The sequence below is a fragment of the Rattus norvegicus genome, chromosome 1 (genome assembly GCF_021556685.1).
Source record: "Rattus norvegicus strain SHRSP/BbbUtx chromosome 1, alternate assembly SHRSP_T2T, whole genome shotgun sequence".
Classification (NCBI taxonomy): domain Eukaryota; kingdom Metazoa; phylum Chordata; class Mammalia; order Rodentia; family Muridae; genus Rattus; species Rattus norvegicus.
Genome location: NC_141534.1, coordinates 269525023 through 269552387, shown reverse-complemented (window position 1 = coordinate 269552387; position 27365 = coordinate 269525023). Strand labels below are relative to the sequence as shown.

Below are 27365 nucleotides of genomic sequence, written 5' to 3'. Positions count from 1 at the left end.
CTTCAGACAAACCCAGATCCCATTACAGATGGCTTTGAGCCACTACGTGGTTGCTGGGAATTGAACTCAGGACCTCTGGAAGAGCAGTCCGAGCCCTTAACCGCTGAGCCATCTCTCCAGCCCCTCTCCTCAGTTATTTTGAGAAGCATGTTCCCACGTACCTGGGAAACCTTTTCCACCTTTGAGGACTTCAGAGTGGAGGGAGCTTACTCACTGGAGGAGTATGCCACAGATATCTTTCAGTGCACATTGTCTGTGCATTTAATTTTTGTTTTCTTTTTTGAGACGGGATTTCATGAAGTAGCAGAAGCTAGCCTAGAACTCATTATGTAGCCCAGGCTTGCCTCAGCCTTCTCTGGGCTAGGGTTGTAGGCAGCCCAGACTTAGCCTTACTTTTGATCTTGGAGCTTAGCTGGCTACCATGTGGTGGTGGTGGTGGTGGTGGTGGTGGTGTTCAGTTTTAATGTGTATGCATCAGGAAGGACTTACAGAAAGATGGCCATCCTGCCCCTTGTCCCTCTGACAGTGGGAACCTACCCTTTGGTTGGCCAAATCTACTCCCTGGGCCTCCTTTCTGTTGCATGCAGTCCAGGCCCCTGGGGTTCAGTGAGCTGAATGCATGGTATAAATAAAGCTGGCAGTTCTCAGGCTGTGCCTGCGTCACCGACTTCCTCCATCCGTTCTCTATAACAGTGGCCTCATCTTATGCCCTGAGAGGTCCTCCAGCCTTGCAGTCTCTTTCTGTATTGGAAAGTCCTGGCTGGGCCACTCAGACAGCTTCATGCCTAAGAGATCTGCAGAAGCCTGGGCTCTGTTTGCTGCCTTTCTTGTCTCCCTTCCCCTTTGAAAGTCTCTAAGACATTGCATCCCATGCCCAGGAGGCCGTGAACAGGAAGGCTACATAGATCAAGGCCATTTGAAAGGTGTCTTTTTTGTTATGCATAAATCAGTAGCTCTCAACCTGTGGGTTGTGACTTCTTTGGGGATCAACCAACCCTTTCTCAGGGGTACCTAAGACGACTGGAAAACACAGATATTTACAGTATGATTCACAAAAGTAGCAAAATTACAGGTATGAAGTAGCAACAAAAATATTCTATGATTGGGGGTCAGCATTACGTGAGGAGCTATATCGAAGGGTAGCAGTGTTAGGAAGGTTGGGAGCTGCTGTTTTAGATAGTGCTGCTATAAGGTAAACATATACTCAACATTACCTGAAAGTAATCTGATCATTACTGAAGTTTCAAAGGACCTGGGTTCAATTCCCAGCACCCACATGTCAGCTCACAACAGTGTGTAACTCCGGTTCCAGGGGATCTGACACCCTCACTCTGTCATAAAAATCCAGAGGCTGCCAGCACTGAGCTCTGCCCCCAGACAGCCATAGAATATGAGCAAGCACCCCGGGAGCCAGGCAGCACTTCATCAAACTCACACCCTTCAGACTTAGTCACCAAAGCACTCGTGCCACAAAAAAACGGAGAATAGGTCAGAGGAAAATGTCTGAATCAAGAATCCTGTGAGTGGCGTTCTCCCCAGGACTAGTGGTTTGGCTTATTAGGCTGCCAAGGAAGATGCTAAGAGTTAAGAATGAGGAAAGTAAGCGTGCTAGTAGCATCTTGCTGGCTTACCTGAGATCACTGAAAACCAGGCTGTGGGGGGTAATGTGGATATCCCTTCCAAATGGGATGTTTTCTCTCGCTTAGCACTTAGCTTGATTAAGTGCTAAGCAAAACAGAGACTGTCTTAGACCCCCCCCCCCACTGTGTTTCTCCCACCCAGAGTCAAGTTGTGATATTTAACTTTTTTCACTTCATCTTTTATGTGCATGGTGTTTGGCCACGCATACATATTTCTGTGAGGGTGTCCGATCCCCTGGAAATGGAGTTACACACTGTTGTGAGCTGACACGTGGGTGCTGGGAATCGAACCCCAAGTCCTTTGGAAGAGCAGGCAGAGCTCGTCACCACTGAGCCATCTCTGCAGACCAGACGTCAAATCATTTGGAGTGTCTATTTTAGAAAAGAGACATGTTCATATTAGGATTTTTTTCCTTCTTCTACAAATACCCCAATAGCTCAGAGTTTTGGTAGTTCGGGACCTGAGAATTTGGAATTCATCAGTATTGTCTACCAGGCAGCCTGTTTCCTCATTAAACCGCCATGGTGCGTGAGTTACTGTGAATTCTTAGGTCACAGAGTTTAGAGTCCCAGCTCTGGTAAACCCAGTGAGCTGGGCGTGGCTGCCCATCCTGGTGCCCAGGGGAAGAGGTAAGCGGTGGAGAAGGCAGGCAGAGGAGGTGCGACAACGCATTGGAAAACTCAGCACAGAGGGACAGGAGCAAGGAAAGAGGCACACAGTGCCTCTAGTCCTGCTTGAGAGTCTGGGCACAGGTGAAGTGTGTACCATACAAGCGTAGGGACCTAAGTTCAGAGCTCTTGCGCCTATGAGAAGGTCAGACATGATGGTGCATGCCTGTAGCCCTAGCATGGGGAAGGCAGAGACAGGCAGATCCTGGGGTCTCACTGGCCAGCCAGCCTAGTCAAAATGGGAGGTTTCAATTCACTGGGAGACTCTGTCTTAAAAACCTGAGCTGGAGAGCAATAGAGGAAAGTACTCACCCAAAGCTGACCCCTAGCCCTCACATTCACACCCATGCATACACACACACACACACACACACACACACACACACACACACACACACACACACACGATGGTTGACAGCTCGTTAACTGCTCTTTTCACCCAGGGGTGGTATTTCTTGTGATGTGATCCACTTTAGGGTGTAGCTTTTGCACAGTGGATAATCTTTCAGATCTTGGATATTGTCTGTCCTGTGAGGATTCATTGTTCCTAAAGAGAAAGTCAGTGTAAGACAACTTGTGTCTGTGCTTGCAGCCTCAGTGGGGATGGTGTAGGTGAGGTAGACAGACTCTTCTTAGGGACAGCCTCAAGCAGGACACAGACACAAAACAAAGCAGTTCTGTCTGCTCTTAGATACTTTCTGGGCTCCAGTGAGGAGTCAGTGCTTTTTAGAAATCACTCTCGCCTGCTGTTTTAGTCCTGTGGGGAATTTTAAATGATCATAAAATTAAATCTACTCCCAAAGACTTGCTCATGCTACTGGTGGGTTTTGTTTTATTTTTATTTATATGAGTACATCGTCCCTGTCTTCAGACACACCAGAAGAGGGCATCAGATCCCATTACAGATGGTTGTGACCATCATGTGGTTGCTGGGAATTGAGCTCAGAACCTCTAAGGGAACAGACAATGCTCTTAACCACTGAGCCATCTCTCCAGCCCCCTTGTTTTGTTTTGTTTTAACAACTGAAATGGTCTGTCCTTGTTGAGGATTCACAACCAGTCAAAGCAACAACCACACAACTGTTGACAGCACTCCTCAGCGCAGAACCTCCCAGAGTCTTCACCCTTGGAAAAGTGATAGGTTTCTACCGCCTGGCAGAAGGGGGTCCGACTGACACAACGCTTTCACGATTGGAACTGCTACCAGCCTTTAGCAGCCTTCAAGCTCTGCCCAGCACATGCTGAGTTTCAGCAGTGTATATGACATTGTTTAATCAATATCATCAGGATGGGTTCCTGGGTGCTCATCCGACCAAACTCGCAAAAACCCTCTTCCGAACATGAGGGTTACAGGCAGATCAAGGGCGGGGAACTGTGTGGTTCAGAACTGACAGTGGCCGGGTCTCATGACACCAGTCTCTAAGTTACAATAAGTGGAGAATGGGACATCTCTATGCCTTCTTGGAGAATTATCCTGGCCAGGGAATGAGCTGATATTGGTGAGAAAGAAGGAGACTCAGTTCTAGTTCAGCTCTAGCCTTAGTAAACAGAAGCCATGACCTTCCCCCTCCTGCCCTTCTCTCCCTGGCTGCTGTGTACATTTTGTCAGACACGATCTAGCTATTGCTCTTCATATTCCAAGACTGTGACATTTTACTTCATATCTGTTTTGGGGTGACCTAGAAATGTCTGTACTGAGACATTTAAACACTCAGCCGGTCTGAAAGCCCCAGCAATCAACTTCCTTCATGCATTGCTAGCCAGATTTGGGATGGCTCGACTTGAAGAAGTTGGCCGAGACTATTTTCTGACAATCTATGATTTCCTTGAAGTGATTAGCTCAGTGGGTAGAATGCTTGACTGGAGTATACAGAGCCCTGCACTCCATCCCAGGGCCTAAAATAACAAGCGATCTGAAACATTTGTACTACAAAGGCCACCGCCAAGCAAACGAAAAGATGGCCTACAAAGTGGCTTATAAAAACTGAAAACCGGATTCCTAGAAAAGAGAGTTGCATCTTGAATAAACACTTGTAGAAATAGCAGTGAAAGCAAATCACATTAATAATTCCTTAGTGTAGGGGTGGTTCTGATGCTAAGGTCCTGTTTCCCGATTGGTTTGTGATCTGTCAGTAAAGAAGCCATGAGCCAGTTGCTGGTTAGAAGAGCTAGGTGGGACTTCTGAGTCCCTGGAGGCAAGAAAGAGGCAAGGGAAAAAAACAGTGTTAGCCACTCAGAGAAAAGCCAAGCAGCCATGTGAGATCCCAGGAGGAGCAGCAGTGGCCTGTGGCCGCGCCTATAGGCAGGCACTTGGGTAGGGATGTTTAGCTGGGATGAGATGCAACTTTGAGCAACTAAGGTTTAGGGCAGGTGAGGGGTGTGGAGCCAAGAGTATAAGGGCAGGCTAGCTGCAGGAGTTTAGTAATGCCCAGCATTGTGCCAAGAAGGCAAGCTGAAAATAAACGCGTGTGTGTGTGTGTGTGTGTGTGTGTGTGTGTGTGTGTGTGTGTGTGTGTGTTTGTGTGTGTTTTATCCGTGGATTCAAAGGATGCAGGGTGGGGGCCAGTAGCATAGCTTGTTCCTGGAGCAAAGGTGGGATAGCAAAAGTTACGTGCCACACCATAGCTTTTGGTGGTCCTCGGTGTTCTGCCATGTTCTCTTAGGACATGATGAGCTCATTTCCTAGTTTTTCATATGCTCTTCCTGCGTTCCTATAGACAGTAGGAGGGAAGGGTGTGCCTGTGTGTCCCTGTCTGCACTTGAGGATTTTGCAGCCAAGCTCCAATCCTCCATGCCCCACAGACAGTGTCTCCTCTGCGCACAGCTTTCAGTGCTAGAGCCTTGTCACAGCCTAGCCCACGATATCCTGGATTTCTAGGCCATTGCTTCCAGCTCACCAGGGCCCTTTTCTGTGCTCTAAGGAGCTTCCTGAAGAACTGACAGAGCCCCAGTCTCCTCTCGGAGCTTGCACATCAGTTCTGTGAGTGTAACAGTACCAGGGTAGGGAGATCGGAGAAGCAGAGGTAGGAATCTCTCTCCTTCCCTGATTTGTGCTGGTCATGATTGGGTGTTCAGTTAGTATGCCAGTGATTGATTTGTTTGCCAGAGGGAGCAATGCAAAGAGAGGTCTAAGTAGTCCCCGGGGGTGTGGCAGGGAGGGGTCTGACTCCCTCTGTATATTTCAGAGCAGGGTAAACAGAAACCCAGCCTGCAATGAGACTACTTCATACGGTGAGGGGAAGGACTGGGTGACCACCAAGGCATCTAGCCTTAACCTCAAGAGAAACATATTCTTATGGTCAGCCCTCCCGTGCCTGGAAGCAGTTGTACCTGGAGCCGAGGCGGGGCCTGCACATCCCATCCACCTACATGTTTGGGATTTAAGCACCTGACAACTGGTCCTGAATCAGTAGCCAGTGGCTTTCCCTCCTCCCACATACTTAGCATCTGATCGGTTTGCGGAGCTCATGGCCTCCACTGCATGCCATTGGAATGGTGCTTCCCGGGCTGCTGGCTGCTTTGAACCTGGTTCTCCCCAAGCTCAAACCTCCCCTTTGGAAACTAAACCTGACGCCACCTCTACGAGCCAAGTTGACAGACCAGTTTGTTTCCGTTGTTTCACCCTCCTGACATTCCCTCCCTGCAGCTCTTTGTGTTGAGTTTTGATGCGTGTGGCTCTCTCCTTTACCTCCCTCTCTCATTCTGTTTTCTCCATTCTTCTCATTGGAGGCAATGAGCCGTCCAGCGGCCGGAACTCCCCTCTCCCCTACCGGCCCGACAGCCGCCCTCTAACTCCAACTTACGCTCAGGCCCCTAAACATTTCCATGTTCCAGGTAGGAGCTGACACAGTGTGTCTTGGTGTCCTGTCGCGGTGTAGAATGTAGCTTTGTAACCTCGTCTGTCTCCATTTCTCATTTTTCTTCATCGAGATACCACGGTCGACAAACACTAAATTGCAGGATCTGGCCTTCCAAAGGGTCTAAGTTAACATTGGTGGGACCAAATTGAAGGCTTACAGTTTTCAATTTAAAAGATGCTTTTTTTCATGGCTGGGGATTAATCCTCGGTGAGTGCTCTCCTGCTGAGCCCTCAATGTCCTTAAAGAGACTTGGAGGCCCAGAGAGAGTAAAGATCAACAAGAATGGTTGTAGATTTGGTTAAGATTTTATTTTTCATAATTGTGGCTCCTAGGATGTCAGATTGTGGTTCACTGTCATTAACAAAGTATCCTAAGAGCCATGAAGCTATATTCTCATCCCGAAGACTGAACCACACACACACCCGAGAGTCCCTTAAGACTTGTAACATTGTCTCAGCTGGGCAGCGTTTCTAGGCAGTAAGCAAGTCACCACCACTGATACAAAAGTATCTTGCAATTTAGGCTCGCACTGCAAGCTTTAACCTGGTAGTCACAGTGCTAGCTAGCTGCTCAAATAACACCTTGCCATCAGAAACTGGAAAGCCTATTCAGGGTTAGCTCAGTCTGTGAGAGCAACCGGCCATCTGGGGTCACCAGAAGATTTAGAAATGACCCACTCGGTTCTCATAGCTGTGCTTATCTGGATTGAATATTTATACTCAGCAAGTCAGGAAGGTAGAGTGAGATTGGAACCACTTAACTAGGACTTCCTTTAAAACATTTTTTTCCCATTAATCTTGAAAACCTGTCAGGTACATTTGAAGTTTTTCATATGAAGAATCTCCCCTCCAAGGTACAGTGCCTAAGACTGGGAGTGGGGTTTGGAGGACAGGGAGAACTCTGGAAATGTCTGAGCGCCTTTAGTCAAAGTGAAGTGGTGTTGTAATCAGATGGCATTTGTGCAGTCATGCAGATAGCAGTTTTTGCACTGCTTTTTTTCTTTTCTTGCTTTTTAACACAAACTCGGCCCCTCTGGATTAAGACTTCGTCGATCACCCCGTGTTGCTGTGTTTAGTCTCAGCCCTTCACATTGCTCTCCATTGCTCCTCTCATTAAGCCAAATGGTAAATTGAGCCACTGGTAACTCCTGGCAGCTCAATTTCTAGACAGTAGCAATTTGGGGATTGCTTTTCCCCAAACTCGTTATGTCTTCCTCACCATCTCAGCATCTCCACCGCGTGCATCGCTTCCTGTTTCGATCCCACGTTCAGTGAAGTCTGTATGTAAAATAAGTGGCTCAAGAATAAGAGGCACCCTTCATGTGCCGTGATGTATTACAAAGGCTTCTACGTCATTTATGTGTAGATTCGGCTCGTTTCTGTGGTCTTTTTCCCCCCAGTGTACTCAGTCTTTGTAATACAAAGGTTGTCCCTCTGGGTTGTTTTTGTTTGAGAGTCTTTGGATTCGGTTCAATCTTAAGTTTGCCTGTTGTTGCTTTTTGTTTTTGCTTTTTTTTTTTTCTCCATTTCTGAGCTGGTCCCCATAATCACACATCTTTGCTTTTCATTTCCACAGATCAAGGGATCAACATTTACCGAAAACCACCCATCTACAAACAGCATGGTAAACTCACTCTCCTCCTTAGCTTTTAAGCGGCTGAGTCGGCTGCACTCCTCTTGGCTGTCTCCGAAAGGCTTGCCTGCTGCTGCTGCTTTGAGAATGACTGAAGCTGGGCGCAGTGCAGATGACGCCCGTATAATCTGACAGGATACAAATATTGACCTAAAAGCCATTTGCCTGGTAGAGAGCACTCGGCTCAATCAGGGAACTTCTAACCCAGTTCTGATACTGACAGATTGTATCCTCCTGTCCATAGAAAAGGGGAATTGTGGTCACAGGACAACAAATAGCTTTTTTTTTTTTTATAGTCATTATGTAATCTAGCCAAACTTTTAAAATAAATTTGATGAGCTTGCAAATAGTTCAAACAATTAAAGCTAGTAAAAATGAACCACCTGCAAAGATTCTTACAAGACACAAGCCCTGTAGTAGAAAGGAAACAAGCAGAGAAGTCAGGTCCTGTCCCTTACTACAGATATGGCTGTGTAGTTCATGGGCAGAAGAAATTCGCTATGTTTTAGTATTCTCATCTGCAAGGAGCCGTCATTTAGATAAGCGTGCCTTTCACAGTTCTAGACGTGAAGAATCACCGGGGTGGATTTACTGATTTTTTTTTCTGTGAACATAGGTTTGTTTTTTCTTTTTAATCTAAGAAAAATCTAAGAAATCGCAGTATATATTTTTTTAAATGAGTTTCATTTTCCCACTACTGTCAGGCCTCTCTGGGTTTATCTGCCATAAATCTGTAGCTTAGACGGACAGCCTTCCAGCGAGGTATCTGGAAATTTGAAGGCTGTCCCTAAAATCTAGTCAGGAATAAGTAAGGCTTCCAATATCAGCTGAAAGTACACAGGGAACAACTTGTAGGCCAACATTCTAGGAAGCAGGAGAAGTGTGTACTGTTGGTTTTCCTTTTCTTTTTTTTATTTAAGGTGTTACATCCCACGCTTGCGTTTTAAGTTTATTAACGTGGTTTTTGTTTTTGTTTTTGTTTATGGTGTAATGTCTTCCCACACACTCATTAACATGTGAATGTCTAACTACTGACTTCACCAATTCTACTGCGTAAGTACTACTTGAAGTCATGCTTTTTGTTTGTTTGTTTGTTTGTTTTGTTTTGTTTTCCTTTAACAGTGATAATACCCAGTTAGATTTAGCAGTTTAGAGATGTCTGTAATATTAAAATCTCTGGTGCCTAGGTCCCAGAGGTTAGATAGTGTTAGGCTTCCCGTGAGAGGAATGGCTTTGTTCCTTTGGCCTGAGTCCTGGTTTTCAAACTGTTGTGAATAATTAGTCAACAGTACTGCTAAAGCAGCGCCTTCCAGGGTGTGTCCCGCAAAACCTGCTCCATGCTAGAAAATAGATGTTATATCCCAAACTGATACTCGATTCTTAAACATTTACGAGGGGGGGGGGAAAGTCACTTTACTTCATTTTTACATAGAGGTCCAGCCTTGTGCTAACACTGTGTTCTCCAGGGAAGACGGTGTTCCCTGCACTAAGATACTGTTCCCACTCAGTTAGTGTTCTGAGGCACACTGCTTCCTACCCAGCCAAGACTTGACCCCTTATTATCGAGTAACCTTGCTCAAGTCACACCAGCGGTTGAAGGCTGGAAGTTTACTAGAAAAGAGCCAAAACATTATTTCCAGATTTAAAACTATGTGAGTCCCAGAGAACAGTAATTAACTTCAACTTTATAAATATGTATTGCAATGCCAGGCCAGTTTGCCAAGTCAGCTGGAACCGGGGACTGGCCATTTAACCTGGTTTGTTTGTTTGGCTCCAATTTGTGATTGGCTTGGGAGCTCCAAGCCGGCGAGTCTTCCCCCTAACTATGGGCACTGTCAACCCTGTGATCACTTGCCTGGGCCACTCTTGTCTTCACTCGTTTGAACAGACCCCAGCACAGAGCAGTAAGTCTGGATGACCATCATAAACCACCAGAGTTCCTGCAAAGCCAGAAGTCCATTTCTCCTAGGATTCAAAAACCCGTATAAAGCATATAAAGAATTAAGATGAACTAGATTAGTGTATTTGTGGCTTCCGCCCCCCCAGGAGAGAGCCAGACCCTCTCTAAATATCAAAGGCTGGCACCTACTGTCAAATTTAGAACTCAGACTTCTAATGGTCAAACTCTCCAACTCCAAGAGTACTTAAAAAAATCAGAGACCGATTGATCAGGAGTATCCAATTCTGCGGTGGCAGAGATGTTCAGAGTTCTACCTCTGGAACATTCAATAAAGAACGGAGAATCATGTTGGTGGGGTGGTACCACCACTGTCTTACAGACCCATTGCTAAGCAACCCTGATTCCCACCTAGATGCAGCTGCCTTGGCAGCCCAGAACAAGGCTTCAGAAGATATCATCAAGTTTTCCAAGTTCCCAGCAGCCCAGGCGCCAGATCCCAACGAGATACCAAAGATTGAGACGGACCACTGGCCGGGTCCCCCCTCACTTGCCGCCATAGGTATGCAACCGACGAAGCTAAGTCAAACAGACAGATGCCTAGGAATTACTTAAAAACACAAAGAAGTGTCCCAGAGACATTTAAGAAAGGTATATAAACCAATGGGTAGACTGATGAGAAGAATGACTGTGACATCAGCGTGTGCCCAAAATGCTCAAAAGTTACAGAACTCTGTCTCCTGTGGCCTGGCTACATACACACAGGTATCCAGAGCTGGCCTATAACTGGTGGCTTGGAAGGACTGACTCCATTGCCTGCTGATCAGAGGCTGCTGGCCCGGGCAATATTCTGGAGAACAGAGTGGGTGAAGTTATGGGGAATCCACTTCACCAGTTAAGTTCGTTTCAGGTCGTGTCTGGGCTGCTTTTCCCTCACTATTAACAAGCAGGCAAGGCTGGCTTGTCTGCTAAGAAGGGCTGGACTAGGAATTCTGGAGTTTAACTTGTGCATGAGTTTACATCTATCATCCCATGATCCTGCACTCCAATGTCACATTGGAAATGCCATGTTTCACTTTTCTTTCCAATTGTGTCTGTGTCTTTACCATTTTGTCAGTGGTGAAATCACTCGGGCCTCTAGAAATGGATTAGAGTGGAAATCAGATCAGCCTCACAAAGTTTCCACTAACCTCACTTCTGCTGACCGGCCAAAGGGCCTTCAGTGCTCCACAAAACCTTAACCTTCCTCATCAGACTAACTTTTTCTTAGAATAGCTTTCATAGGCAATAGAAGTTCACTTAAAAGCCATTAACGTTTATAGAAATAGTTGAGGAGAAAGCGTGTCTCATTATTCACTGATATTCTATAATTTGGTTGATGAGATGTATATAATTCTTGCAAATTTTAGTAGCTATATTTTTATTAGTATGAACTAAGGAGAAAATCCACATTGGCTTTTCTAAGAATGAAACATCTGTCAATCTCTGTCCCTCAGAAAGCTTCTGGGAGCCCTGCCAGGGTTTCTACCTCAGCTACATGGCTTAGTAGGGACCTAAGTTTAGAGAGATTGAAAGTCATTGTTGGCATTGCCATCATCACCAAATAGCCTGAAGTTGCTTAGAATCCTAAAGTGAGGGAAGTGTTTGCTCCTTTCATCAAAACAGCCAAAAGTACAACACTTGGTAAATGTTTGTTTTTGTCAGATTAGAAAGCGTCCCTGTACTCTCAGCCAGGTTTACCTAAGTGATTTAGGGAAAGCAACGCTTGTTCCAGCCTTCTAGTAGCTGGGACAAACTCCTTCTGGGAGCCTGGAACGGATGCCTTGTCTGCTACATTGTTCCAAAGTCACTTCCAGCTGTGTTAATCCTCTTTGTGTTTACCTAACAGTAGCAAAATTCCTTTGCGACTGATTTTTTACTACTGTGAGGAAAGAGAAACTGTGGACCCCGACTTTAAAAGACACGCACAAAACGTGCTTTTTAGTGGATTTGCTAAGGGTAGAAGAAAAAGTGGCAGCTTATTTTTAAAAGCCTAAAACCAGGGAAAGAGGGGACTGCACGTTTGAAAAACTTGCCACAAGAGAGCAACTGTCCGAGCAAGTTGTAGATATATAGTTGGGCTTGGATTCCTTGCTAATTAAAAAGCAGGCCCTCGCTCTGGCCATCGGGTGGTAATAGCTGGAGGTCCCTCTCACTATAAAGAGCTCTGGCCGGTGGTTAAAGCTGATGCTTGAGACTCAGTTGCCACAGCAAGCCCAGGTCAAAGTGACCGACAGCTGTTGAAAAGCCCAAATCCCCTCTTAGCTACATACACACCGAACTAGCCCATTAGAGGAGCTCTGAGAAGCAGCTGCGGTGCTGAGTTGGCTGTGGACATTTTCCCTGCGGAATTGTCCTCTCCCCCATGTGAAAGCCCCCCTCGTACACCTTACCAGTCTGACGACAACCAGGGAGACCGTGGCTAAGGTTCCTGTGTCATGGAGCTGATGTGAGAAGTTGTCTTTACTGTGGAATTAGGAACTGACCCGAGACGCAGATCTAGTGGCAGAGAGGAAGATGAGGAGGAGCTTCTGAGACGCCGGCAGCTTCAAGAAGAACAGCTGATGAAGGTTTGTGCTTGAGGCTGCCCTCAATTCTACTTCCTTTTGGCTCCTGGTGTTTGCTTGTTTTACATTACTACCAAGAAGGTGGTGGTCCCAGACCTCTAGGGCTTCCAGTCCAGTAGGAGAGACATGGCAGGCAAACTGTGATTCGAGGTGGTAGGGGTGAGGCTGGAGATTTTGAGGGTCACAGGATGCTGGGAGCCCACGACTGTGGGGTAGGTGTGCAGGTGGACCTGTTGGGTTGAAAGGAGGCGGGGGAGGGGTGGGTAGGATCCTGCAGGCCAGGGTGGTGTGCACTCAGGGCCATGCAGGTCTTGCTTGAGGGATTTCCTTGGGATGACATTGGTCTAAATCTCCTCAGGACTTGGATAGGATTTATATCTGGAATGGGAAAAAGGGTATCAGTTGGTCTGCCACCAAGAGCTCCCCACTTTCCCCATCCCCACTCCCGTTCTGTATTCTTGCTTCTTGCCCCAGAAGGCCATCCAGTTCCAAACTCTGACCAAAAGGAGGCTAATGGGTCCCTTCAATGCTGTTCCCTCCAAAGGTATAAGGAACACACATGGTGTTACGTGCACAGGGGGAAGGATGCAGGGAGTAAGTCTGGTTTTGTGTAAAATGTGTATAGGACAGCAAGGAATGGGTATAAATCAGAATGTAGTGGGTTGGGGACTCGTAGGGTCACAGTCTCCTTCCTTCTGGATTTTCTAAAACATTGAGCATATATTCCTTTTTTATGTTTTTTTTTTTATGGCAAATAATGAAATGTCTTGTTTAAGGATGCCCAATCTACAACAATCTCTCCCTCCTATTAAGAAAACAATAAAAATACAAACACAGAAACAAAAGCCATCAAATTCACACATGCTGAGTTCTGGCAAAGAAAGGTGACCTTTATAACATTAAGCCTGGCACTGGAAAAGCTAACAGGGCTTCAGAGTCCATTGGTCATCCCTGCCCTACTCTTAAGGAACTACAGGCTCGGAGCAGGAAAAATAATGGTTTATGACTGACCCTTGTTTCTTTTCCTTTTCCTTCCTGTGAATAGCTCAACTCAGGCCTGGGGCAGCTGATACTGAAGGAAGAGATGGAGAAGGAGAACCGTGAACGAGCATCCCTGCTGGCCAGTCGATACGACTCTCCCCTCCACTCAGGTGAGCGGCACCAACACCCGCCCCTTCCCCCCACTTCTGTGGTTTAAGGGTGAGCCAAGCCACTTGCCTGCGAAGGCTGGATTGTTAGCTAGGAGACAGGACCAGCTTGTGAGGGCCTCTAACCCCTTGAGTCCCTTCTGAGTGTGAGTTCACAATGCTACAATTACACGGGTCAATAAACAATTTTTTAAAAAAGGATTGTCCTGTCCAGAGATACAGAGTTGGTCTGCTCCCTCCATAGCTAACCCTCCTTTCAGACAGATGCGATTCTGTAGCCCTGGCTTTCCGGGAGCCCAGCTCTGATGTACCATCGTGGTTTATCATATTCCCTGGCTTCTAGGCTGGAGTGCAGCACCCACATATTCCTAGGTGCAAATCCCTGCTCTGCATCTTTTCTTAACTCCTTTTTTTTTTTTTTTTTTTTGTCTCCTATAATATCAAAATTATGGTGTTCTTGGGACTGAGGACTCAAAAGGAGGAGGCACACCCAGCTTATAGCTGTGGTGGGGAATCACAGGGGTACCGTTCCCTTCAGCTCCAACTGGACCGTATGTCCTTCCTCCTCCAGCCTCTCCTAGAGATGATCACACCCTCCCCCCTCTCTCCCCAAGAAGGCAGTGTGCTGTGAACACTGGGACCCAATGTCGCTAGAATTCTTTTTTCCTGTCCTTCAGTTGTGTAAGATCACTGGCAGTCTCGCTGAAGCATTAAGAAATAACTTTCCCTCGTTTTCCTCATTCAGCTTCACACGCTCCGTCATCTAAAACTTCATCTCTCCCTGGTTATGGAAAGAGTGGCCTTCACCGGGTAAGACTTCCTTCCATCCATGGTGTCCGTGTGTACCGCTCCCTCATTTCTGTACTGACTCATCATCAGAACAATCTTTTTTAATGTATCTTTATTTTTGTCACACTTTTATTTATTCTGTTTGCATGCCATTGTGTGTGTGTGTATAGAGATCAGAAGGCATCTTGCAGGAGCCCATTCTCCCTCTACCACATAAATCCTGTAAATTAAACTCAGACTCATCCGGCTTGGGCAGACACCTTTATGCACTAAACATCCTGCCAACCCCTGAATAATTTCTTGACCTCGGTGTTCGAATACAAGGCGAACTGCCACCTGCCTGGCTACTTGGTAAATCACTTTGAGTTATAAGCAAAATAAAATACTTCTTTTTTACAAAAAGATTTATGTGTATATGAGTGCACTGTCGCTGTCTTCAGACACACCAGAAGAGGGCATCAGACTCCATTACAGATGGTTGTGAGCCACCATGTGGTTGCTGGAATTGAACTCAGCACCTCTGGAAGAACACTCTTGACCGCTGAGCCATCTTTCCAGCCCCAAAATACTTCTTTTTCAAGGAGAAGAAACTGACTTTGAGTGAAAGACCCCTGTATGTCTTACAGACTAAAATGAGAAATAGCAGGCAGTTTTACCCAATAAAGCACAAAGCAATCGCTTGATTCATTATCTCCGTAAAGAGAGTTGGTGACAACCACCCTCCCCCACCAAGTTAGAATAATTGCAATTAATAACTACAAATGTCTAGAAATGCATTTGGTGGTAATGAGGTGGGGGGGGGGTGTTCTAGTCCTGGGGGCTGTTCTGGAACTTACTGTGTAGACCATGGCGGTCTGGAGCTCATGGAGAGAGCTAGTTCCAAAGGTGTGCATCACCATGTCCTGCCTTTAGAAATGCATTTTTATCTCTGAACCACGGAAACTTGCTCTGTAAAAGCCTGCCGGACAGTGCCACAGATGCCTGCATGGCACTGGGGCTTCAGTTCGAAGAATAAGTAAGATAAATAACAGTGTGGGAATTTTAGCCCAGGAAGGATTCTTAGGACTCTGTTCTCCTCCCTCCCCGCAAATCCCAACTCTTATAAAAATGACCACCACTGCGATTTTTCCAATGATGAAACTCTCCTCGTTGCAGCCAGTTTCCACAGACTTTGCCCAGTACAACAGCTATGGAGACGTCAGTGGCGGAGTTCGAGGTAAGGCTTCAATCAGGAGGCTGACCGATACAGTGTCACTTCTTGTGACCCAGGCTCGGGAGAGGCTGAACCAGCCCACTGCTGCGTATGAACTCTGTGTGTCCCAAGGTAGAGCCACAGCTCTCTTCTGAGTTAATAGCAAGCACGAAAAACATCACAGAGTCTCTAGATAAATACAGGCATGGGAAACCAGTATCTAAGCATCCCTTCATGGTCTTTCTACATGATAAGCACTCTCCCAAAGGAAGCTTAGCACTGAGGTACGGTCAGTGCCCTCACAGGGCATGTGGTGAGGAGAGAGAGCACGTGTTTGAACTGATGCCTGGAGTTGAAGCAGGCGTTTCCTGGCTTGGGGGGAACCAGTGGTTCAGTACACGAACTGTTTAGGACTGAGACAAGAACACGGTTCATTTTGGGATGTTTAGAAAGTTATAGTAGAACACAGCATTACTGTAGGTGACTCTCTGGTTTTCTCTTGGTCTTTCCCTAATGATTTTTTCTTTTTTTCCTTTTTCAGACTACCAGGTATGGACAGCTCTGTGTCCCTTGAGTTGGCCGCAACAGAACATTTGTTTTCTGGTCCAAGCTGCTGCTTCTGGGGAGCGGTGTCTGTTGGGAGGATGAATATGGTGGTTGATTACTTTTACTGCATGTATGGCTGGGAGGAGCAGGCATGGCTGGGAGGAGCAGGCATGTCTGGTAGCCAGGTCAAGGTGTCGCTGTAACCTTTCGGGCAAGGCGTGATCTGGGCCAGGTGTGAGAAGACCCTCTCACTCTGACTATTGTGAATCCTGTCCATGGTAGAAGTGGGCAGGCACGACAGACCGGGCACAGGTTTTTAGTTGCTGTCTCTCAGTGCTTAGATGCTTGCTACCTTTTCTTGCCTGTCCCAGGGAGGATAAGTCTGAACTAAATAAGGATGAAAAACATGAGAGAGCGTGGTGGTGTATCCTGTAATCCAGTACTTGTGAGGCTGAAGGCTCCAGAATTTAAGGCCAGCTGGGGCTACAGAGAGACAGACAGGCACAGAAGCAAAACAATAGACCTGATGGTTTTCATGTGCTGTGCCCCTCCACCTGTGCAACCTAAATCAGGAACCAGCCCACAGTTACGAATCCTTGATGTTTCTCCAACTGGATCCTGTGCTATCGCTCTTTTCAGTAAGGATCTCACTGAGAGAGATTCATGGTCAGTGAAGATGTGGAGGGTAGGAACTGAGACCCAACAGGAAAGTCAGGGAGCACTCAGAGCCCTCCCTGCAGTTCCACCGAGAGTTCATGCTCACCTCTGAGCTTTTCTGTTGCAGACCCTCCCAGATGGCCACATGCCTGCGATGAGAATGGATCGAGGGGTGTCCATGCCCAACATGTTGGAACCAAAGGCAAGTGTGACTGACTGTTCCTCTCCCTTTGTGCACAGTCACATGTGCACACAACCACTTGTGCACACAATCACATGTGCAAACAATCACTTAGGCACACAATTGCTTAGGCACACAATGGCATGTGCACACAATCACTTAGGCACACAATCGCATGTGCACACAATCACATGTGCACACAATCGTATGTGCACACAATTGCTTAGGCACACAATTGCATGTGCATACAAACATGTGCACACAATTGCATGCAAACACAGTTACATGTGTACACAATTGCAAACATTTGCTATCTTCAGAGCCTAAGAGCCACCCGGTTCCAGGCTGGTACCTCCGGGCTAGCTTGTCTTAATGCATCCTGCCATTCTGGCTTGTGCCATGTTGTCAGCAGACTTAAACCCTCACTGCCCGAAGTACTCTGCTCACAGTGAGGTGCCAGTATCCTCTACCCCATGACCTAGGCGTGACCTTGACCCCTGCCACATGCATTTCAAGGCCTGACCAATGCTGAGTGGAACAGCAGAAGCCTGCTGCAGATTGTGCACCCAGTATGTATCCTACTTTGCCAGAGCGTTCTCAGTGTTAGCGACGAATGTCTTACGTATCACCTCTGATTAGTCTCGGGCAAACTGACTTGGCTAGTCCTGGCTCCAGACATTCTGGGTCTCAAGAGGCATCTATTTCCCAGCTGTGGTATAGCATGCCTTTAATCTGAGAGCTCAGGAGGTAGGGGCAGGCTGAACGATCTGAATCTGAGACCAGTTTGATCTACATAGTAAGACCCTGTCTTAAACAAAACAAAAGAAAAGGCCTGATCTCCTCGGCACCTCTACTTGGGGCTTATTGAAGTATGTCAGCTTCCAGAACACTGGAATTCACAAATCTGTCATAGCCGAAAGTGATGAGCCCTGTACAGAGGTGTCCTGTGACCTAACAGCGTCTTGTAAGAGGCGATGGCTGCGCCTGCCACTTCAGATCTCCACTAACTTTGACCTTATGTCTCGTTCCTAATATTTGTCTGTCTTCCTCAGATATTTCCATATGAAATGCTCATGGTGACCAACAGAGGGCGCAACAAAATCCTGAGAGATGTGGATAGAACCCGGCTGGAGGTAAGCAAGGCATACCCACACGCTCACACACACTTACACAAGTATGCACATACCCCAGCATGCCTCTAAAGAATTATAAATGTATTTTTTTCCAGAGGAAACCTAAAGACGTGGGATTTTTAAAATTATTCATTTTTATTTTATATGCACTGGCATTTTGCCTGCATATGTATATCTGTATGAGGTTGGACCACCTAGAACTGGTGTTACAGACAGCTGTGAGCTGCCATATGGGCTCTAGGAATTGAACACGGGTCCTCTTGAAGAGCGTCAAGTGCTCCTAACTGTGGAGTCATGTCTCCAGTCCCTAAAGTAGTAATTTTCTTTTCAAGTCCTGTAGGCGGAATGAAAAACTAAAAACTTGAGGCTCTCTGAGGAACTAAAACAAAGAAATGGAGATGACAGCATCGAGGCATTGCTCCTTTAGTGCTTGGCATTTCCTTAGACATCAGAAGGTGTAGGAAGAGGAAGGACAGGGCCCATTCTCAAAGTGTATACATTGGAGAGAGAACAGAAGGATGCTTCCACACCTAGTCAGCATCAAGGCAGGCGGTCCCTGGCTTCAGAGAGGCCAGCAGTAAGGCACATGCCCTTCTATGTGAGTCCGCTTACATCTAAGCCTACAAGTAAGGTCAGTGTACAAAAGTACCCAGTAAGATTTATAGTGACCCTAGAGACACAGTGTGGTTCATCACATTTTTGGCAGCCGGATGCTGGTGTTATTAGGGTTGGAATGAAGTATGGGCATCTTCTTCACTCCTAAGATATTCCCAGACCCATGTCTGCCACGGGTATAGGCTGAATCCACTGAGATGAGAGGGAGCAGTATTCTAGGTCATGTTTCTTCTCTGGCTGTTTCTGCCTTCCTTGTTTTCAAGGGTTATCTGGGTACAGGCACACAGGGCTTCCTTAGTCAGGGGAGACCCATCTTTGTGCCTTCCCATCTGAATCATTTTTAGTTAGGAAACTTCTGACTGCCCATCTCAGGAAGAGTCAAGTCCCTTCCCTGATACAACTTAAGGCTTTTGCGGGAGAGGTTGGGTTAGCTCAACTAGGCTATCCTAGCTTAAAATGGGCTTGATGGGAGGAATGTCCAGTAGGAGATAAGCATTCGTTTCTCCTTCCACTGGGCCAGGAGGAAGCTCTCGGCCTCTCCCAGAGACCACCCTGGAAGTCCCTTTCTCTTTGATCATTGCTAGGGTCCATCTCACCACTCCCTTCCTATCCCCCAAGTCATTTCAACATCCCAAGGACCTGAATTGATGCTGTCACATCCAGTACCACAAGTTATGTCCCTGTGCCTAACTGCTAGCCCAGCTCTGCAGTATAACCATGTTGGCAGCAGTCTGCCAGGTGTTTCCTCTGGTGGAGGACAGTGCCTGGCTGTGCCCAGGAGACAAGCACCAGAGAGAGCTGCCTCTCTCCACAGTCTGACTGGCTCTTCAGAATGATGTGTCTCTCAGTTTCTTCAGAGGGAATGGATTTCAGGACACCTCCCCCCAACAGACCACAAAGTCTGCAGGTGCAAGAAGTGATACATTCTTTATACATTGTCTCTGCACATCCTCCTGCCTGCTTTAAACCACCTCTGGATGACATATAATGCCTAGTGCAACCTAAACGATATGTCCACAACTACAGAACTGTGCTGTTTGGGGAAGAATGACAAGGGAGGCAGTCTGTATGTGCTTAAGTCAGACACAGTTTGGGAAGGATACGTCTGATCTAAAATGGCTTGGATCGGGAATGCAGAAGGCAGGACTGTGGAAGGCTGGCTGTATTCATAAACTAGGAAAGGCATCTGATGTTAATTGGCATGGCCGCTAGGACTAACAACTTCTTGCTTCTCTCTTCCCAGCGCCACTTAGCCCCAGAAGTATTTTGGGAAATCTTTGGGATGTCCATACAGGAATTTGACAAGTTACCTCTTTGGAGACGCAACGACATGAAGAAAAAGGCTAAACTCTTCTAAGTCCCTCAAGTAAGCGACAATCAGGAAAAGGACTCTCAGTGGCGGTGGTGCCTAGAACATTGTACTAAGGCCCAGAATTGATCAGAGAATTCATTCACCACCATCTCCCAGCAGCAACGCCGAGGGCAAGTCTGATCCTAGCACCGTGAGCCACATCCTGGGCCAAGCAACAGTAACCCTTGCCAAGCAGTGACGGGGTGGAATTTCTATGTTCCCAAATTCAGCAGTAATGTCCACACACGACCTTTTCCCGTGACTCTGTGGGGCTTCTTTCTCCTTTTTACTTCCCCCTTTAACCAATGTCTAACTTAGTGCTGCCTGTGTTGGTAAGAGTCAGCAAGTGCCCTTAGGAAGCCACACGGGAGGGATGCTGGAAATCCTGAAGTATGAATCTATTTATTCTGTAGCACTGTGGCTGAGAGGAATCCAGGGGCCTGCATCGATCTGGTAGCCGCAACTTTGCCTGTCCTCGGCAGCCTCCCTCGGCTCTGCCTGGGCTCTGAGGGACATGGAACTCCGTCACGGAACGGGTAGTTCTAAGCACGTGGCTGAGTACCAGCAAAAATGATTTAAATAAGCTTTGTTCTCTTGCTGTGTGCTGAGACCTGGCTGGCCAACTGCTAGGGGGAAGAAAATATAAGACAAAGGAAAAGGAAAAAGGAATGAAGGAACCCTCCCTCCCTCCCTGAAAGCTTTTTCTGCTTCTGAGGCTATGCTCAGCCCTTTCTCCCTATAAACTGACAGGAACTGGCATGTCCACCTTTCCAAAGAAAGGAAAGGCAAAAAGAGTCTCCAGATTGGTCCGGCTGCTGATAGGTGATTTTTGCCCATGAATCATGTATCTCTTAGAGAAGAAAACTCTGTGCCCTGCCTCATCACAAGGTCTCCTCCTCAGTGTCTGTCTGTCTGTCTGTCTGTCATCCGATTGGTCAGGTCAAGCCTATGCTGGTTCTGTGTTTTAAGGGTGTAGACGAAGGGAAGACATGTTTTTCTGACGTAGCTTGCTTTCGCTCAGCTTGATTAACGAGCACGTGTGTTCACATCTGTGCGTAACCCACCCAGGGCCGATCTGTGAGTCTGTATGTGCTTTCAGTCTCTGCTTGGATGTTGACCGTGCTGTGCTGTGGCTCTGAAGGTCACCTGCAGGAGAGCGTGTGATCCAGAGGCTCTTGCTTAGAGGCCAGCCTGTTCTGTGAGCTGTAGGGACTCGTGCTGGCTTCAGAGGACCATGGAAGGAACGCTGGCCTAGTTTAGGGCTCAGAACGTCCCAGCAGAGCCCTTCCATGCTCTGTGACTCCCAGTGTGAATTGGAATGCACTTCTTTCATTACGGTGTGTGAACAAGGCCACATCGTAAGGATTGGTGTGAGTTGGATTAGGGTATCCAGAGCCACGGGGAAGAAGTTAGATCTCACTGATCGTCCTGCTGTGGTGCTCCTCTTGGGAATTTAAGCTCTGAGTTAAAGCCACGCAGGGAAAGCATTTGAATTCACCCGCAATCACCACTTAGCACAAAACGCAGAAGTTCCTTCCGAAGGATCAAAGCGGCTGTCTGTCTGCTGACACCTGCTTGAAAGATTGAGCAGCACAGATTCCCAGCCCATGATGCAAGCCTGTGTGTGGCTTGTGACCCGCTTCTACGGGTTCTCCTGCTGCATTCCTGTAAGAGAGTTAGGTATGATAACCAGTCTCACGAGTGTATGTGGATCTGTTAGTACACTTGGCAAGAGGGCTGGATCACTGGCCTGGGTAGGTGGGTCCCGTGCCTCCTGGGGAGACAGATTGCACAGGCGGGTTCTCTGCATGTCTCTGGCTTCTTCCTGAGTTCTCACAGTTTTTTCTCTAACTGCCCTGCTCATTACTGGCTGCCTCAGCACGAGGTCTGTATCATGTTGTTCTCACGTTACCCTGACAGCATACAGGACGGGGAGTAGGGCACATTCACAGTGTTCACAGTCAGCAGACATGGTGGCTTTGTGGGAGAATTTATCCAGTATGGGGATAACACAACCCTCCATGCTTTTTACTGGTTAATGCTATTTCTTACAATAATGCAGACGAGAAAAAAACCAAAGTATTCAGGAAACAGGGTTGCTAAGGTTCTGCACCTGCATTCCATAAAGTTATTGTGGCTCTGTCCTGACCTAGGAGAGTTCAGCTACAGGGGAGGAGAGGGAGACCGTCTTCCTCTTTAACTTACAGAGAGCCTTAAATTAAAGGGCCTGCCTAGGATTGCAATAATTGAAAAATCGAACTCTTAAATTCTTCCAATAACGAAACCCTGCCTCCTTGACTGTTTGAACTCAGTTCTTCATCTAAATTGGAAAAAAAGTTGCATTCCACATCAGCACAGTAGCCCATTTAAACTGTATCGAGCAACAGTGTATCTCTAGACTACACCAGTAAGAACCCTGGCTGCTCTGGGGGAGGAGAGCTGGGAAGTGTTCATGTCGGGAGTGTAGCTCCTACAGAAGATGCCGGCCAGAGGCTGTGAGGATGATGTAGTTCTAACTGCCAGACGCAATATCAGTGATATTAAAGACTCCGTGTGGTTGACCACAGCATGGGAGTGCAGACTTGACTCCATCCTGCTGGACACAGGAAAATTTCAGTTGCTAAAAATCAAAACAGCTCGTTCACTTGGGGGAGGATCCTATGCAGGGCGGACTTGGTGCGTACATTAAGGGCTATATTTTCTAGCATTTGACTTACTTGTGACTTGATACAGATTGCATGGCCTAAAAGATTTCTTGTGGCCACCTGGGAGTCTCCGTGTCTTCTTCAAAACTTCTCCAAGAGAGTCCAGGCTCTTGTGTCGTCTTCCTGTGCAACCTATTAGAGATATGAAAAGCCTTTGAAAACAGCTAGCTCTGCATTTTCATATTAGTGTGGAGTTTGTTATGAAATATTTTTTCTATGACTCCTTCAACAACTAAATATGAACTGCCTGTTCTCTAAACCTCTAAGAGAAAAACTGGAGCTAATGGGTACTAAGGTGCAAAATCAAGGGGGGGAGAGATAGTTTTCTATCTGTCCTGTTCTCTGTTCTCCCCAAGTCCTGATTCTGTTGCCTCCAACCAGAGCCGCCTCCTCTCCTCTTCTTTCCTGAGGCACAGCCCCACCCCTGTCGTTTCGATCTCTGTCTACTGTCAGTCACCTCCAGTGTGGAAAGGTTCAGCTGGAGATGTTTCTAAAACAGACTACTTTACTTTGAAGCAAACATCTTTTTCTTAAAGAATGCTTCGCCAATAATGCTGTCAAATATATCTGCTTTTGCAAGTTTAAAATAATTCAAATTAACCTCCCTTGAGTCTTTGCTAAAAAAAGAAATAAATCTCAAGCAAACTTGGAGTGGTGTTCCAGGGCGTGTTGCAGGAGCAGGCATGGCTCCAGGCTGTGCACTCCATGAACTCTGGCTCTGAAGAGATTTCTAGTAACTGTTCACTCTGTACTTTCTGTGCCCGCCTCAATTTTGAATTGCAGTTTTTTTTTTCTCCTTCGTTAGACAAACCAGGGCTCTGTATGCTTCAAGTTCACTGTTTTGTGCCCCTCCCCCCACCCTTGGAAGAACTTCCTATGCAGATAAAGATGGTCAGGGCTTTGGATTTGCAGTGATGTGTCTTCCGGTGGCGTTGTACAGGGAAGGAACACCCATGTCCACTGGAACAGGAGAACAAGCAAGTCTTCAGCATCCACAAGATTACTGTTTGCATTTTCTACCCGTGAGCGGAGGGAGACAGCGGCACGGGGAGAGCAGATCGCTCTTGCTAGTGCAAGATTATTATCGCAGCAAACTCACAAAGAAGGGGACAAGCGCCTGTTTCAAACGGAAGCTTTCTAAGCAGACAGTGTGTGCACAATGAAGTTCAGCAGAGCCCACGTGTGCTCCCAGAAGCTTAATGTAATTGAATGGCAATTATCACTAAATAAAATTCTTTTCTGAGTCTCTCTCCCAAGAGTGACAGTCCTGTGATTCACTTCCCGGGGTGAAAGATGGGAAGAGGGGAGCCCAAAGATACCACATTCAACAAGGTTATGATCATACACACAAGTATTCTACCTTATGGAAGAGGAGGCAAGTGTCCACGGAATTGATGTGTTCAACACATCAATTGTATTGATGTATATATGCATCTATACAGGTATGTCTGGTGGTAAATGTGTGGGGGTTCCACGAGATGCCAAAGACCCTGCATGGAATCCCCTTTAACAATGGTTAGTGGGATTTCTGTCCCTGATGAAAGGGTGGCCCACTCGCCTTGGTTGCCCACCCCCGGCCCCCTTAGGGCTTCACAAAAACAAATGTTGGGAAGTCATTCGAGAAGCTGTGTCGCGTTCCCTGTGGAAATGAGGTGATGTGTATCAGTGCTGAGCACCTGGTGTTGGGGTGCAGAGGAGGCCGAGGCCCCGCAGGCACCCTGGCCGTTGAGCCACGCTGCTGCGTTGCGGGCAGAGTACCACACTGTACTCAACTCAGGAAATAAAGTTACGTGCTTCTTCCCCAAGCGCCTCCAGCGCTGATTTGTTTCTTGGTCTCTTTGGTCTTCTTGAAGGTTCATCCTTTTTTTTTTTTTTTTTTTCCGGAGCTGGGGACCGAACCCAGGGCCTTGTGCTTCCTAGGCAAGCGCTCTACCACTGAGCTAAATCCCCAACCCCTGTTCATCCTATTTTTAAAAGCATGAGCCAAGCTCCTAGGAATCAGAACACGAGTGAAACCAGAGGGGCAGCAGATTGTTTTCTTTTAATACCCAACTATTTAAAGTGTGTGTTGTGCGCATGCGCAAGCCTGCGCCGTTGTACTCCGTGCTATATCCCCTGGATGGAGAGTTCTAGGCAGTCATAAGCCGCCCGAAGCGGGTTCCAGGAACTGACCTCAGGCCCTCTGCAAAAGCAGTACATGCTCTTAACCACTGAGCTGACTCTCCATTCCACCTTACATTTTTTCCTTTATATTCATCAGTGACAGGACATGTATTAAGTAACAGGTATTTCCCAGTAGTTTGTCCAGCAATTCAGGCCATTATGACCAACTTGACAGGTGACGAATTATCAACTGAGAATACTCAGTGGCTGTGTGCATGTGAAAAATCCTTGAGTTCAAGACCCAACCCCACGAAAATATGTCTAGTAAGCCATTGTACATTACAGCTAGAACTGAGGTTGGATTCTGTTTGTGCACAGCAGTGACAGTCTCATCTTTTGGATAAAACAGGATTTGAGGATAAGACTTTCTAAGCCATTGTGAGCACAAGTCATCTCGGTCACCTAGAACAATGAGCCGTGGCAGTCACCTAGAGCATGGGGTCGGGGTGGGCATCTTCCAATCCCCCTCCCCCACTTTATCATCAACCTGTGTGTGAAGAACATCTAGATTCCAATTCACTTCCCTTCACTGCCAGAAGCTTAGGTTAGACCTGTGTTTCAGATGCCTGCTCTGAGCCTCTAACCCGCTGTGGCTGTCCTGCCTTTGCAGGGGCCAGCCATACCGGCATTCACCTGGAAGTCAGAGGCAGGCAGGCTATTCACCAAGGCAGTCTGGTCTGCTGCCATCAGAGAATGCATGAGGAGGCCCAGCTGCCAGTCTACCCAGCTCTGCTTCCACCAGCTCCAGTGTCTTCCCTAATGTCGCCACTAGGGGTCGTCCGTGGTCCTTGTCCTGACCTCCTTGTGACAGTTGGCTCTGGGGGCCACCTTTGAATTGACTTTGACTCCTTCCTTGACTTTACATAGAAGGATGCATAGAAGGCGGTGGTCCAGGCAAGAGCCACTTCCCTCTCTCCATACCATGCCTTGACTCCTACCCTTTCCTCCTCCGGCCACACCATGTTTTCTCCTTCCAGAGCAGCTTTGCCAGTGACATTTCCGTTGAGCAATGTCCAACTCTTCAAGGAGGTGGCCAATGGAGAGAGTTCGCCAACCAGGGAACGGAGGCTGCGACCACGGTTAACCCTGTAAAATCGGTTCCCATCCATTCTGAGTTACCTGTGCAAATTTCCTATGGGCTCCACCCATCTTAGGAAAGAGGAGGCCACATTTACATCCTTGGCATGAGCCCCTCTTGATGGCCAGCTTACCTTCCTTCCTGACACACTGGCGATCAACCCAGGCGTGCAGTGCTTAGCAATGGCCGCCTCGTTAGCTCTGTGTGCTTCTGCTTTGTGCTGAAATCTAAGGACCTCTCAGCTGTTTGTCAGTCACTGTAGCTTCAGGATACCACAGCTCCACCAGAACTCTCATAACAGCCCTATTGGAGTGATGATTGTAGCTTCACCATACAGGTTGGAGGGCAGAGCTCAGAGGCTAATATGTCTGGCTATTCAGCCGGTGAGTATAGAAGTTGGCATCTCAGATCTGTCCCCTTCAAATTTCATATTGCTTTCTTTCAAGTCTGTGTCCTCAGGGCAGAGATAGTATCTCATGGTTGGTTCCCTTCAATATGGCCATGAGTCAAGTCAGGACCACCATGAGACAACTGTGAATGGCAATCCAGAAAATGCTTGGTGATCAGTTATTTAGCCTCCACCAACATAATTTGCTTATGGTAGACTGGACAAAGTAGTGAGAATCCCATCCAGACTACAATAACATGCCGAGCATGTAGTTCAGCGCCCGGCACGCTAACTGCTCGGAAAACTCCAGCCACTTTAACAAAGAGTGGTTAGCCATGTAGATTGAGAGTACCACGAGCTCTCTGGGTCCCATCGGCTTCCTAGGCGAGTTTAAAGTCAGCTCTATGAAGGGGTGGTGAAGGCGGTGAACCAAGAGTAGTCAGGCTCCCGAGAACTGCATGTGAAGAGACTGCATTGAACGATGAGGGTCTCTGGGTGAGTGTGGTGGGCATGGCTGGGTGTGGATGTTGCTATGCCCTTCCTTCTAAGGTACTGGTGACACCTTGAGGTCTGAATCCACCAAGTTCACGCTAAGAAACCGATGAATTTATTAGGCTTATAGAGCAATGGGCAGACTATGGGGAGGATCCTGGGTGGCCTTGAAAGAGCCACACATGAGGAAGGTCTGCACACAGCATAAATTGATCCCTCCATGGCCACAGATGGACCACCCTCCCTGGTCCTCCCCATCTCTCTGCTCTAGCCTTTCCCTAAGACTACCCACAATTAGGGCCAAAGTGTACACGGTTGGTTGGTAGGAGAGGCTGGATACATGGAGGAGGGTCCAAGGCCTTCCCACCTCTCCTATGAGGAAATAGCAACAGTGAGTGTGCTCTGCTATGGTGACCTTTTGAGAGCACATGGGGATGAACTCCTAACGATAGTCAGCTTGGAGGATCATCCTGTGTACACGGGTAAAGTCTAGTCCTTTCCTAAATGACCGTGTGAGGATTTTCCTTCCTGCTGAGAGCTTTTCCCTGCCTCCCATCTCTAGACGAAGATCCGACTATTAAAGCACACACCTCCTATCCACGTCCAGAGCAGCAGCCCTCATC

General features: G+C 47.3%; 1 protein-coding gene across 49 annotated transcripts in view; it reads left to right on the top strand.

The window, feature by feature from the left end:
* The window catches only part of Ablim1 (actin-binding LIM protein 1), a 296678-nt gene extending 272255 nt beyond the window's left edge, over positions 1-24423 (top strand). For 7 of the 49 annotated variants that reach the window (XM_087552147.1, XM_087552069.1, XM_087552003.1 and 4 more), the window contains 10 exons: positions 6039-6143; positions 7745-7792; positions 10114-10260; positions 12216-12307; positions 13350-13455; positions 14198-14262; positions 15397-15462; positions 16764-16838; positions 17870-17950; positions 19809-23871. In XM_087552147.1, coding sequence (XP_087408273.1) covers positions 6039-6143; positions 7745-7792; positions 10114-10260; positions 12216-12307; positions 13350-13455; positions 14198-14262; positions 15397-15462; positions 16764-16838; positions 17870-17950; positions 19809-19922 — 899 coding nt within the window. In that variant the 3' untranslated portion in view covers positions 19923-23871. 49 annotated transcript variants of the gene reach the window in all.
* The last annotated feature ends 2942 nt before the right edge of the window (positions 24424-27365 follow it).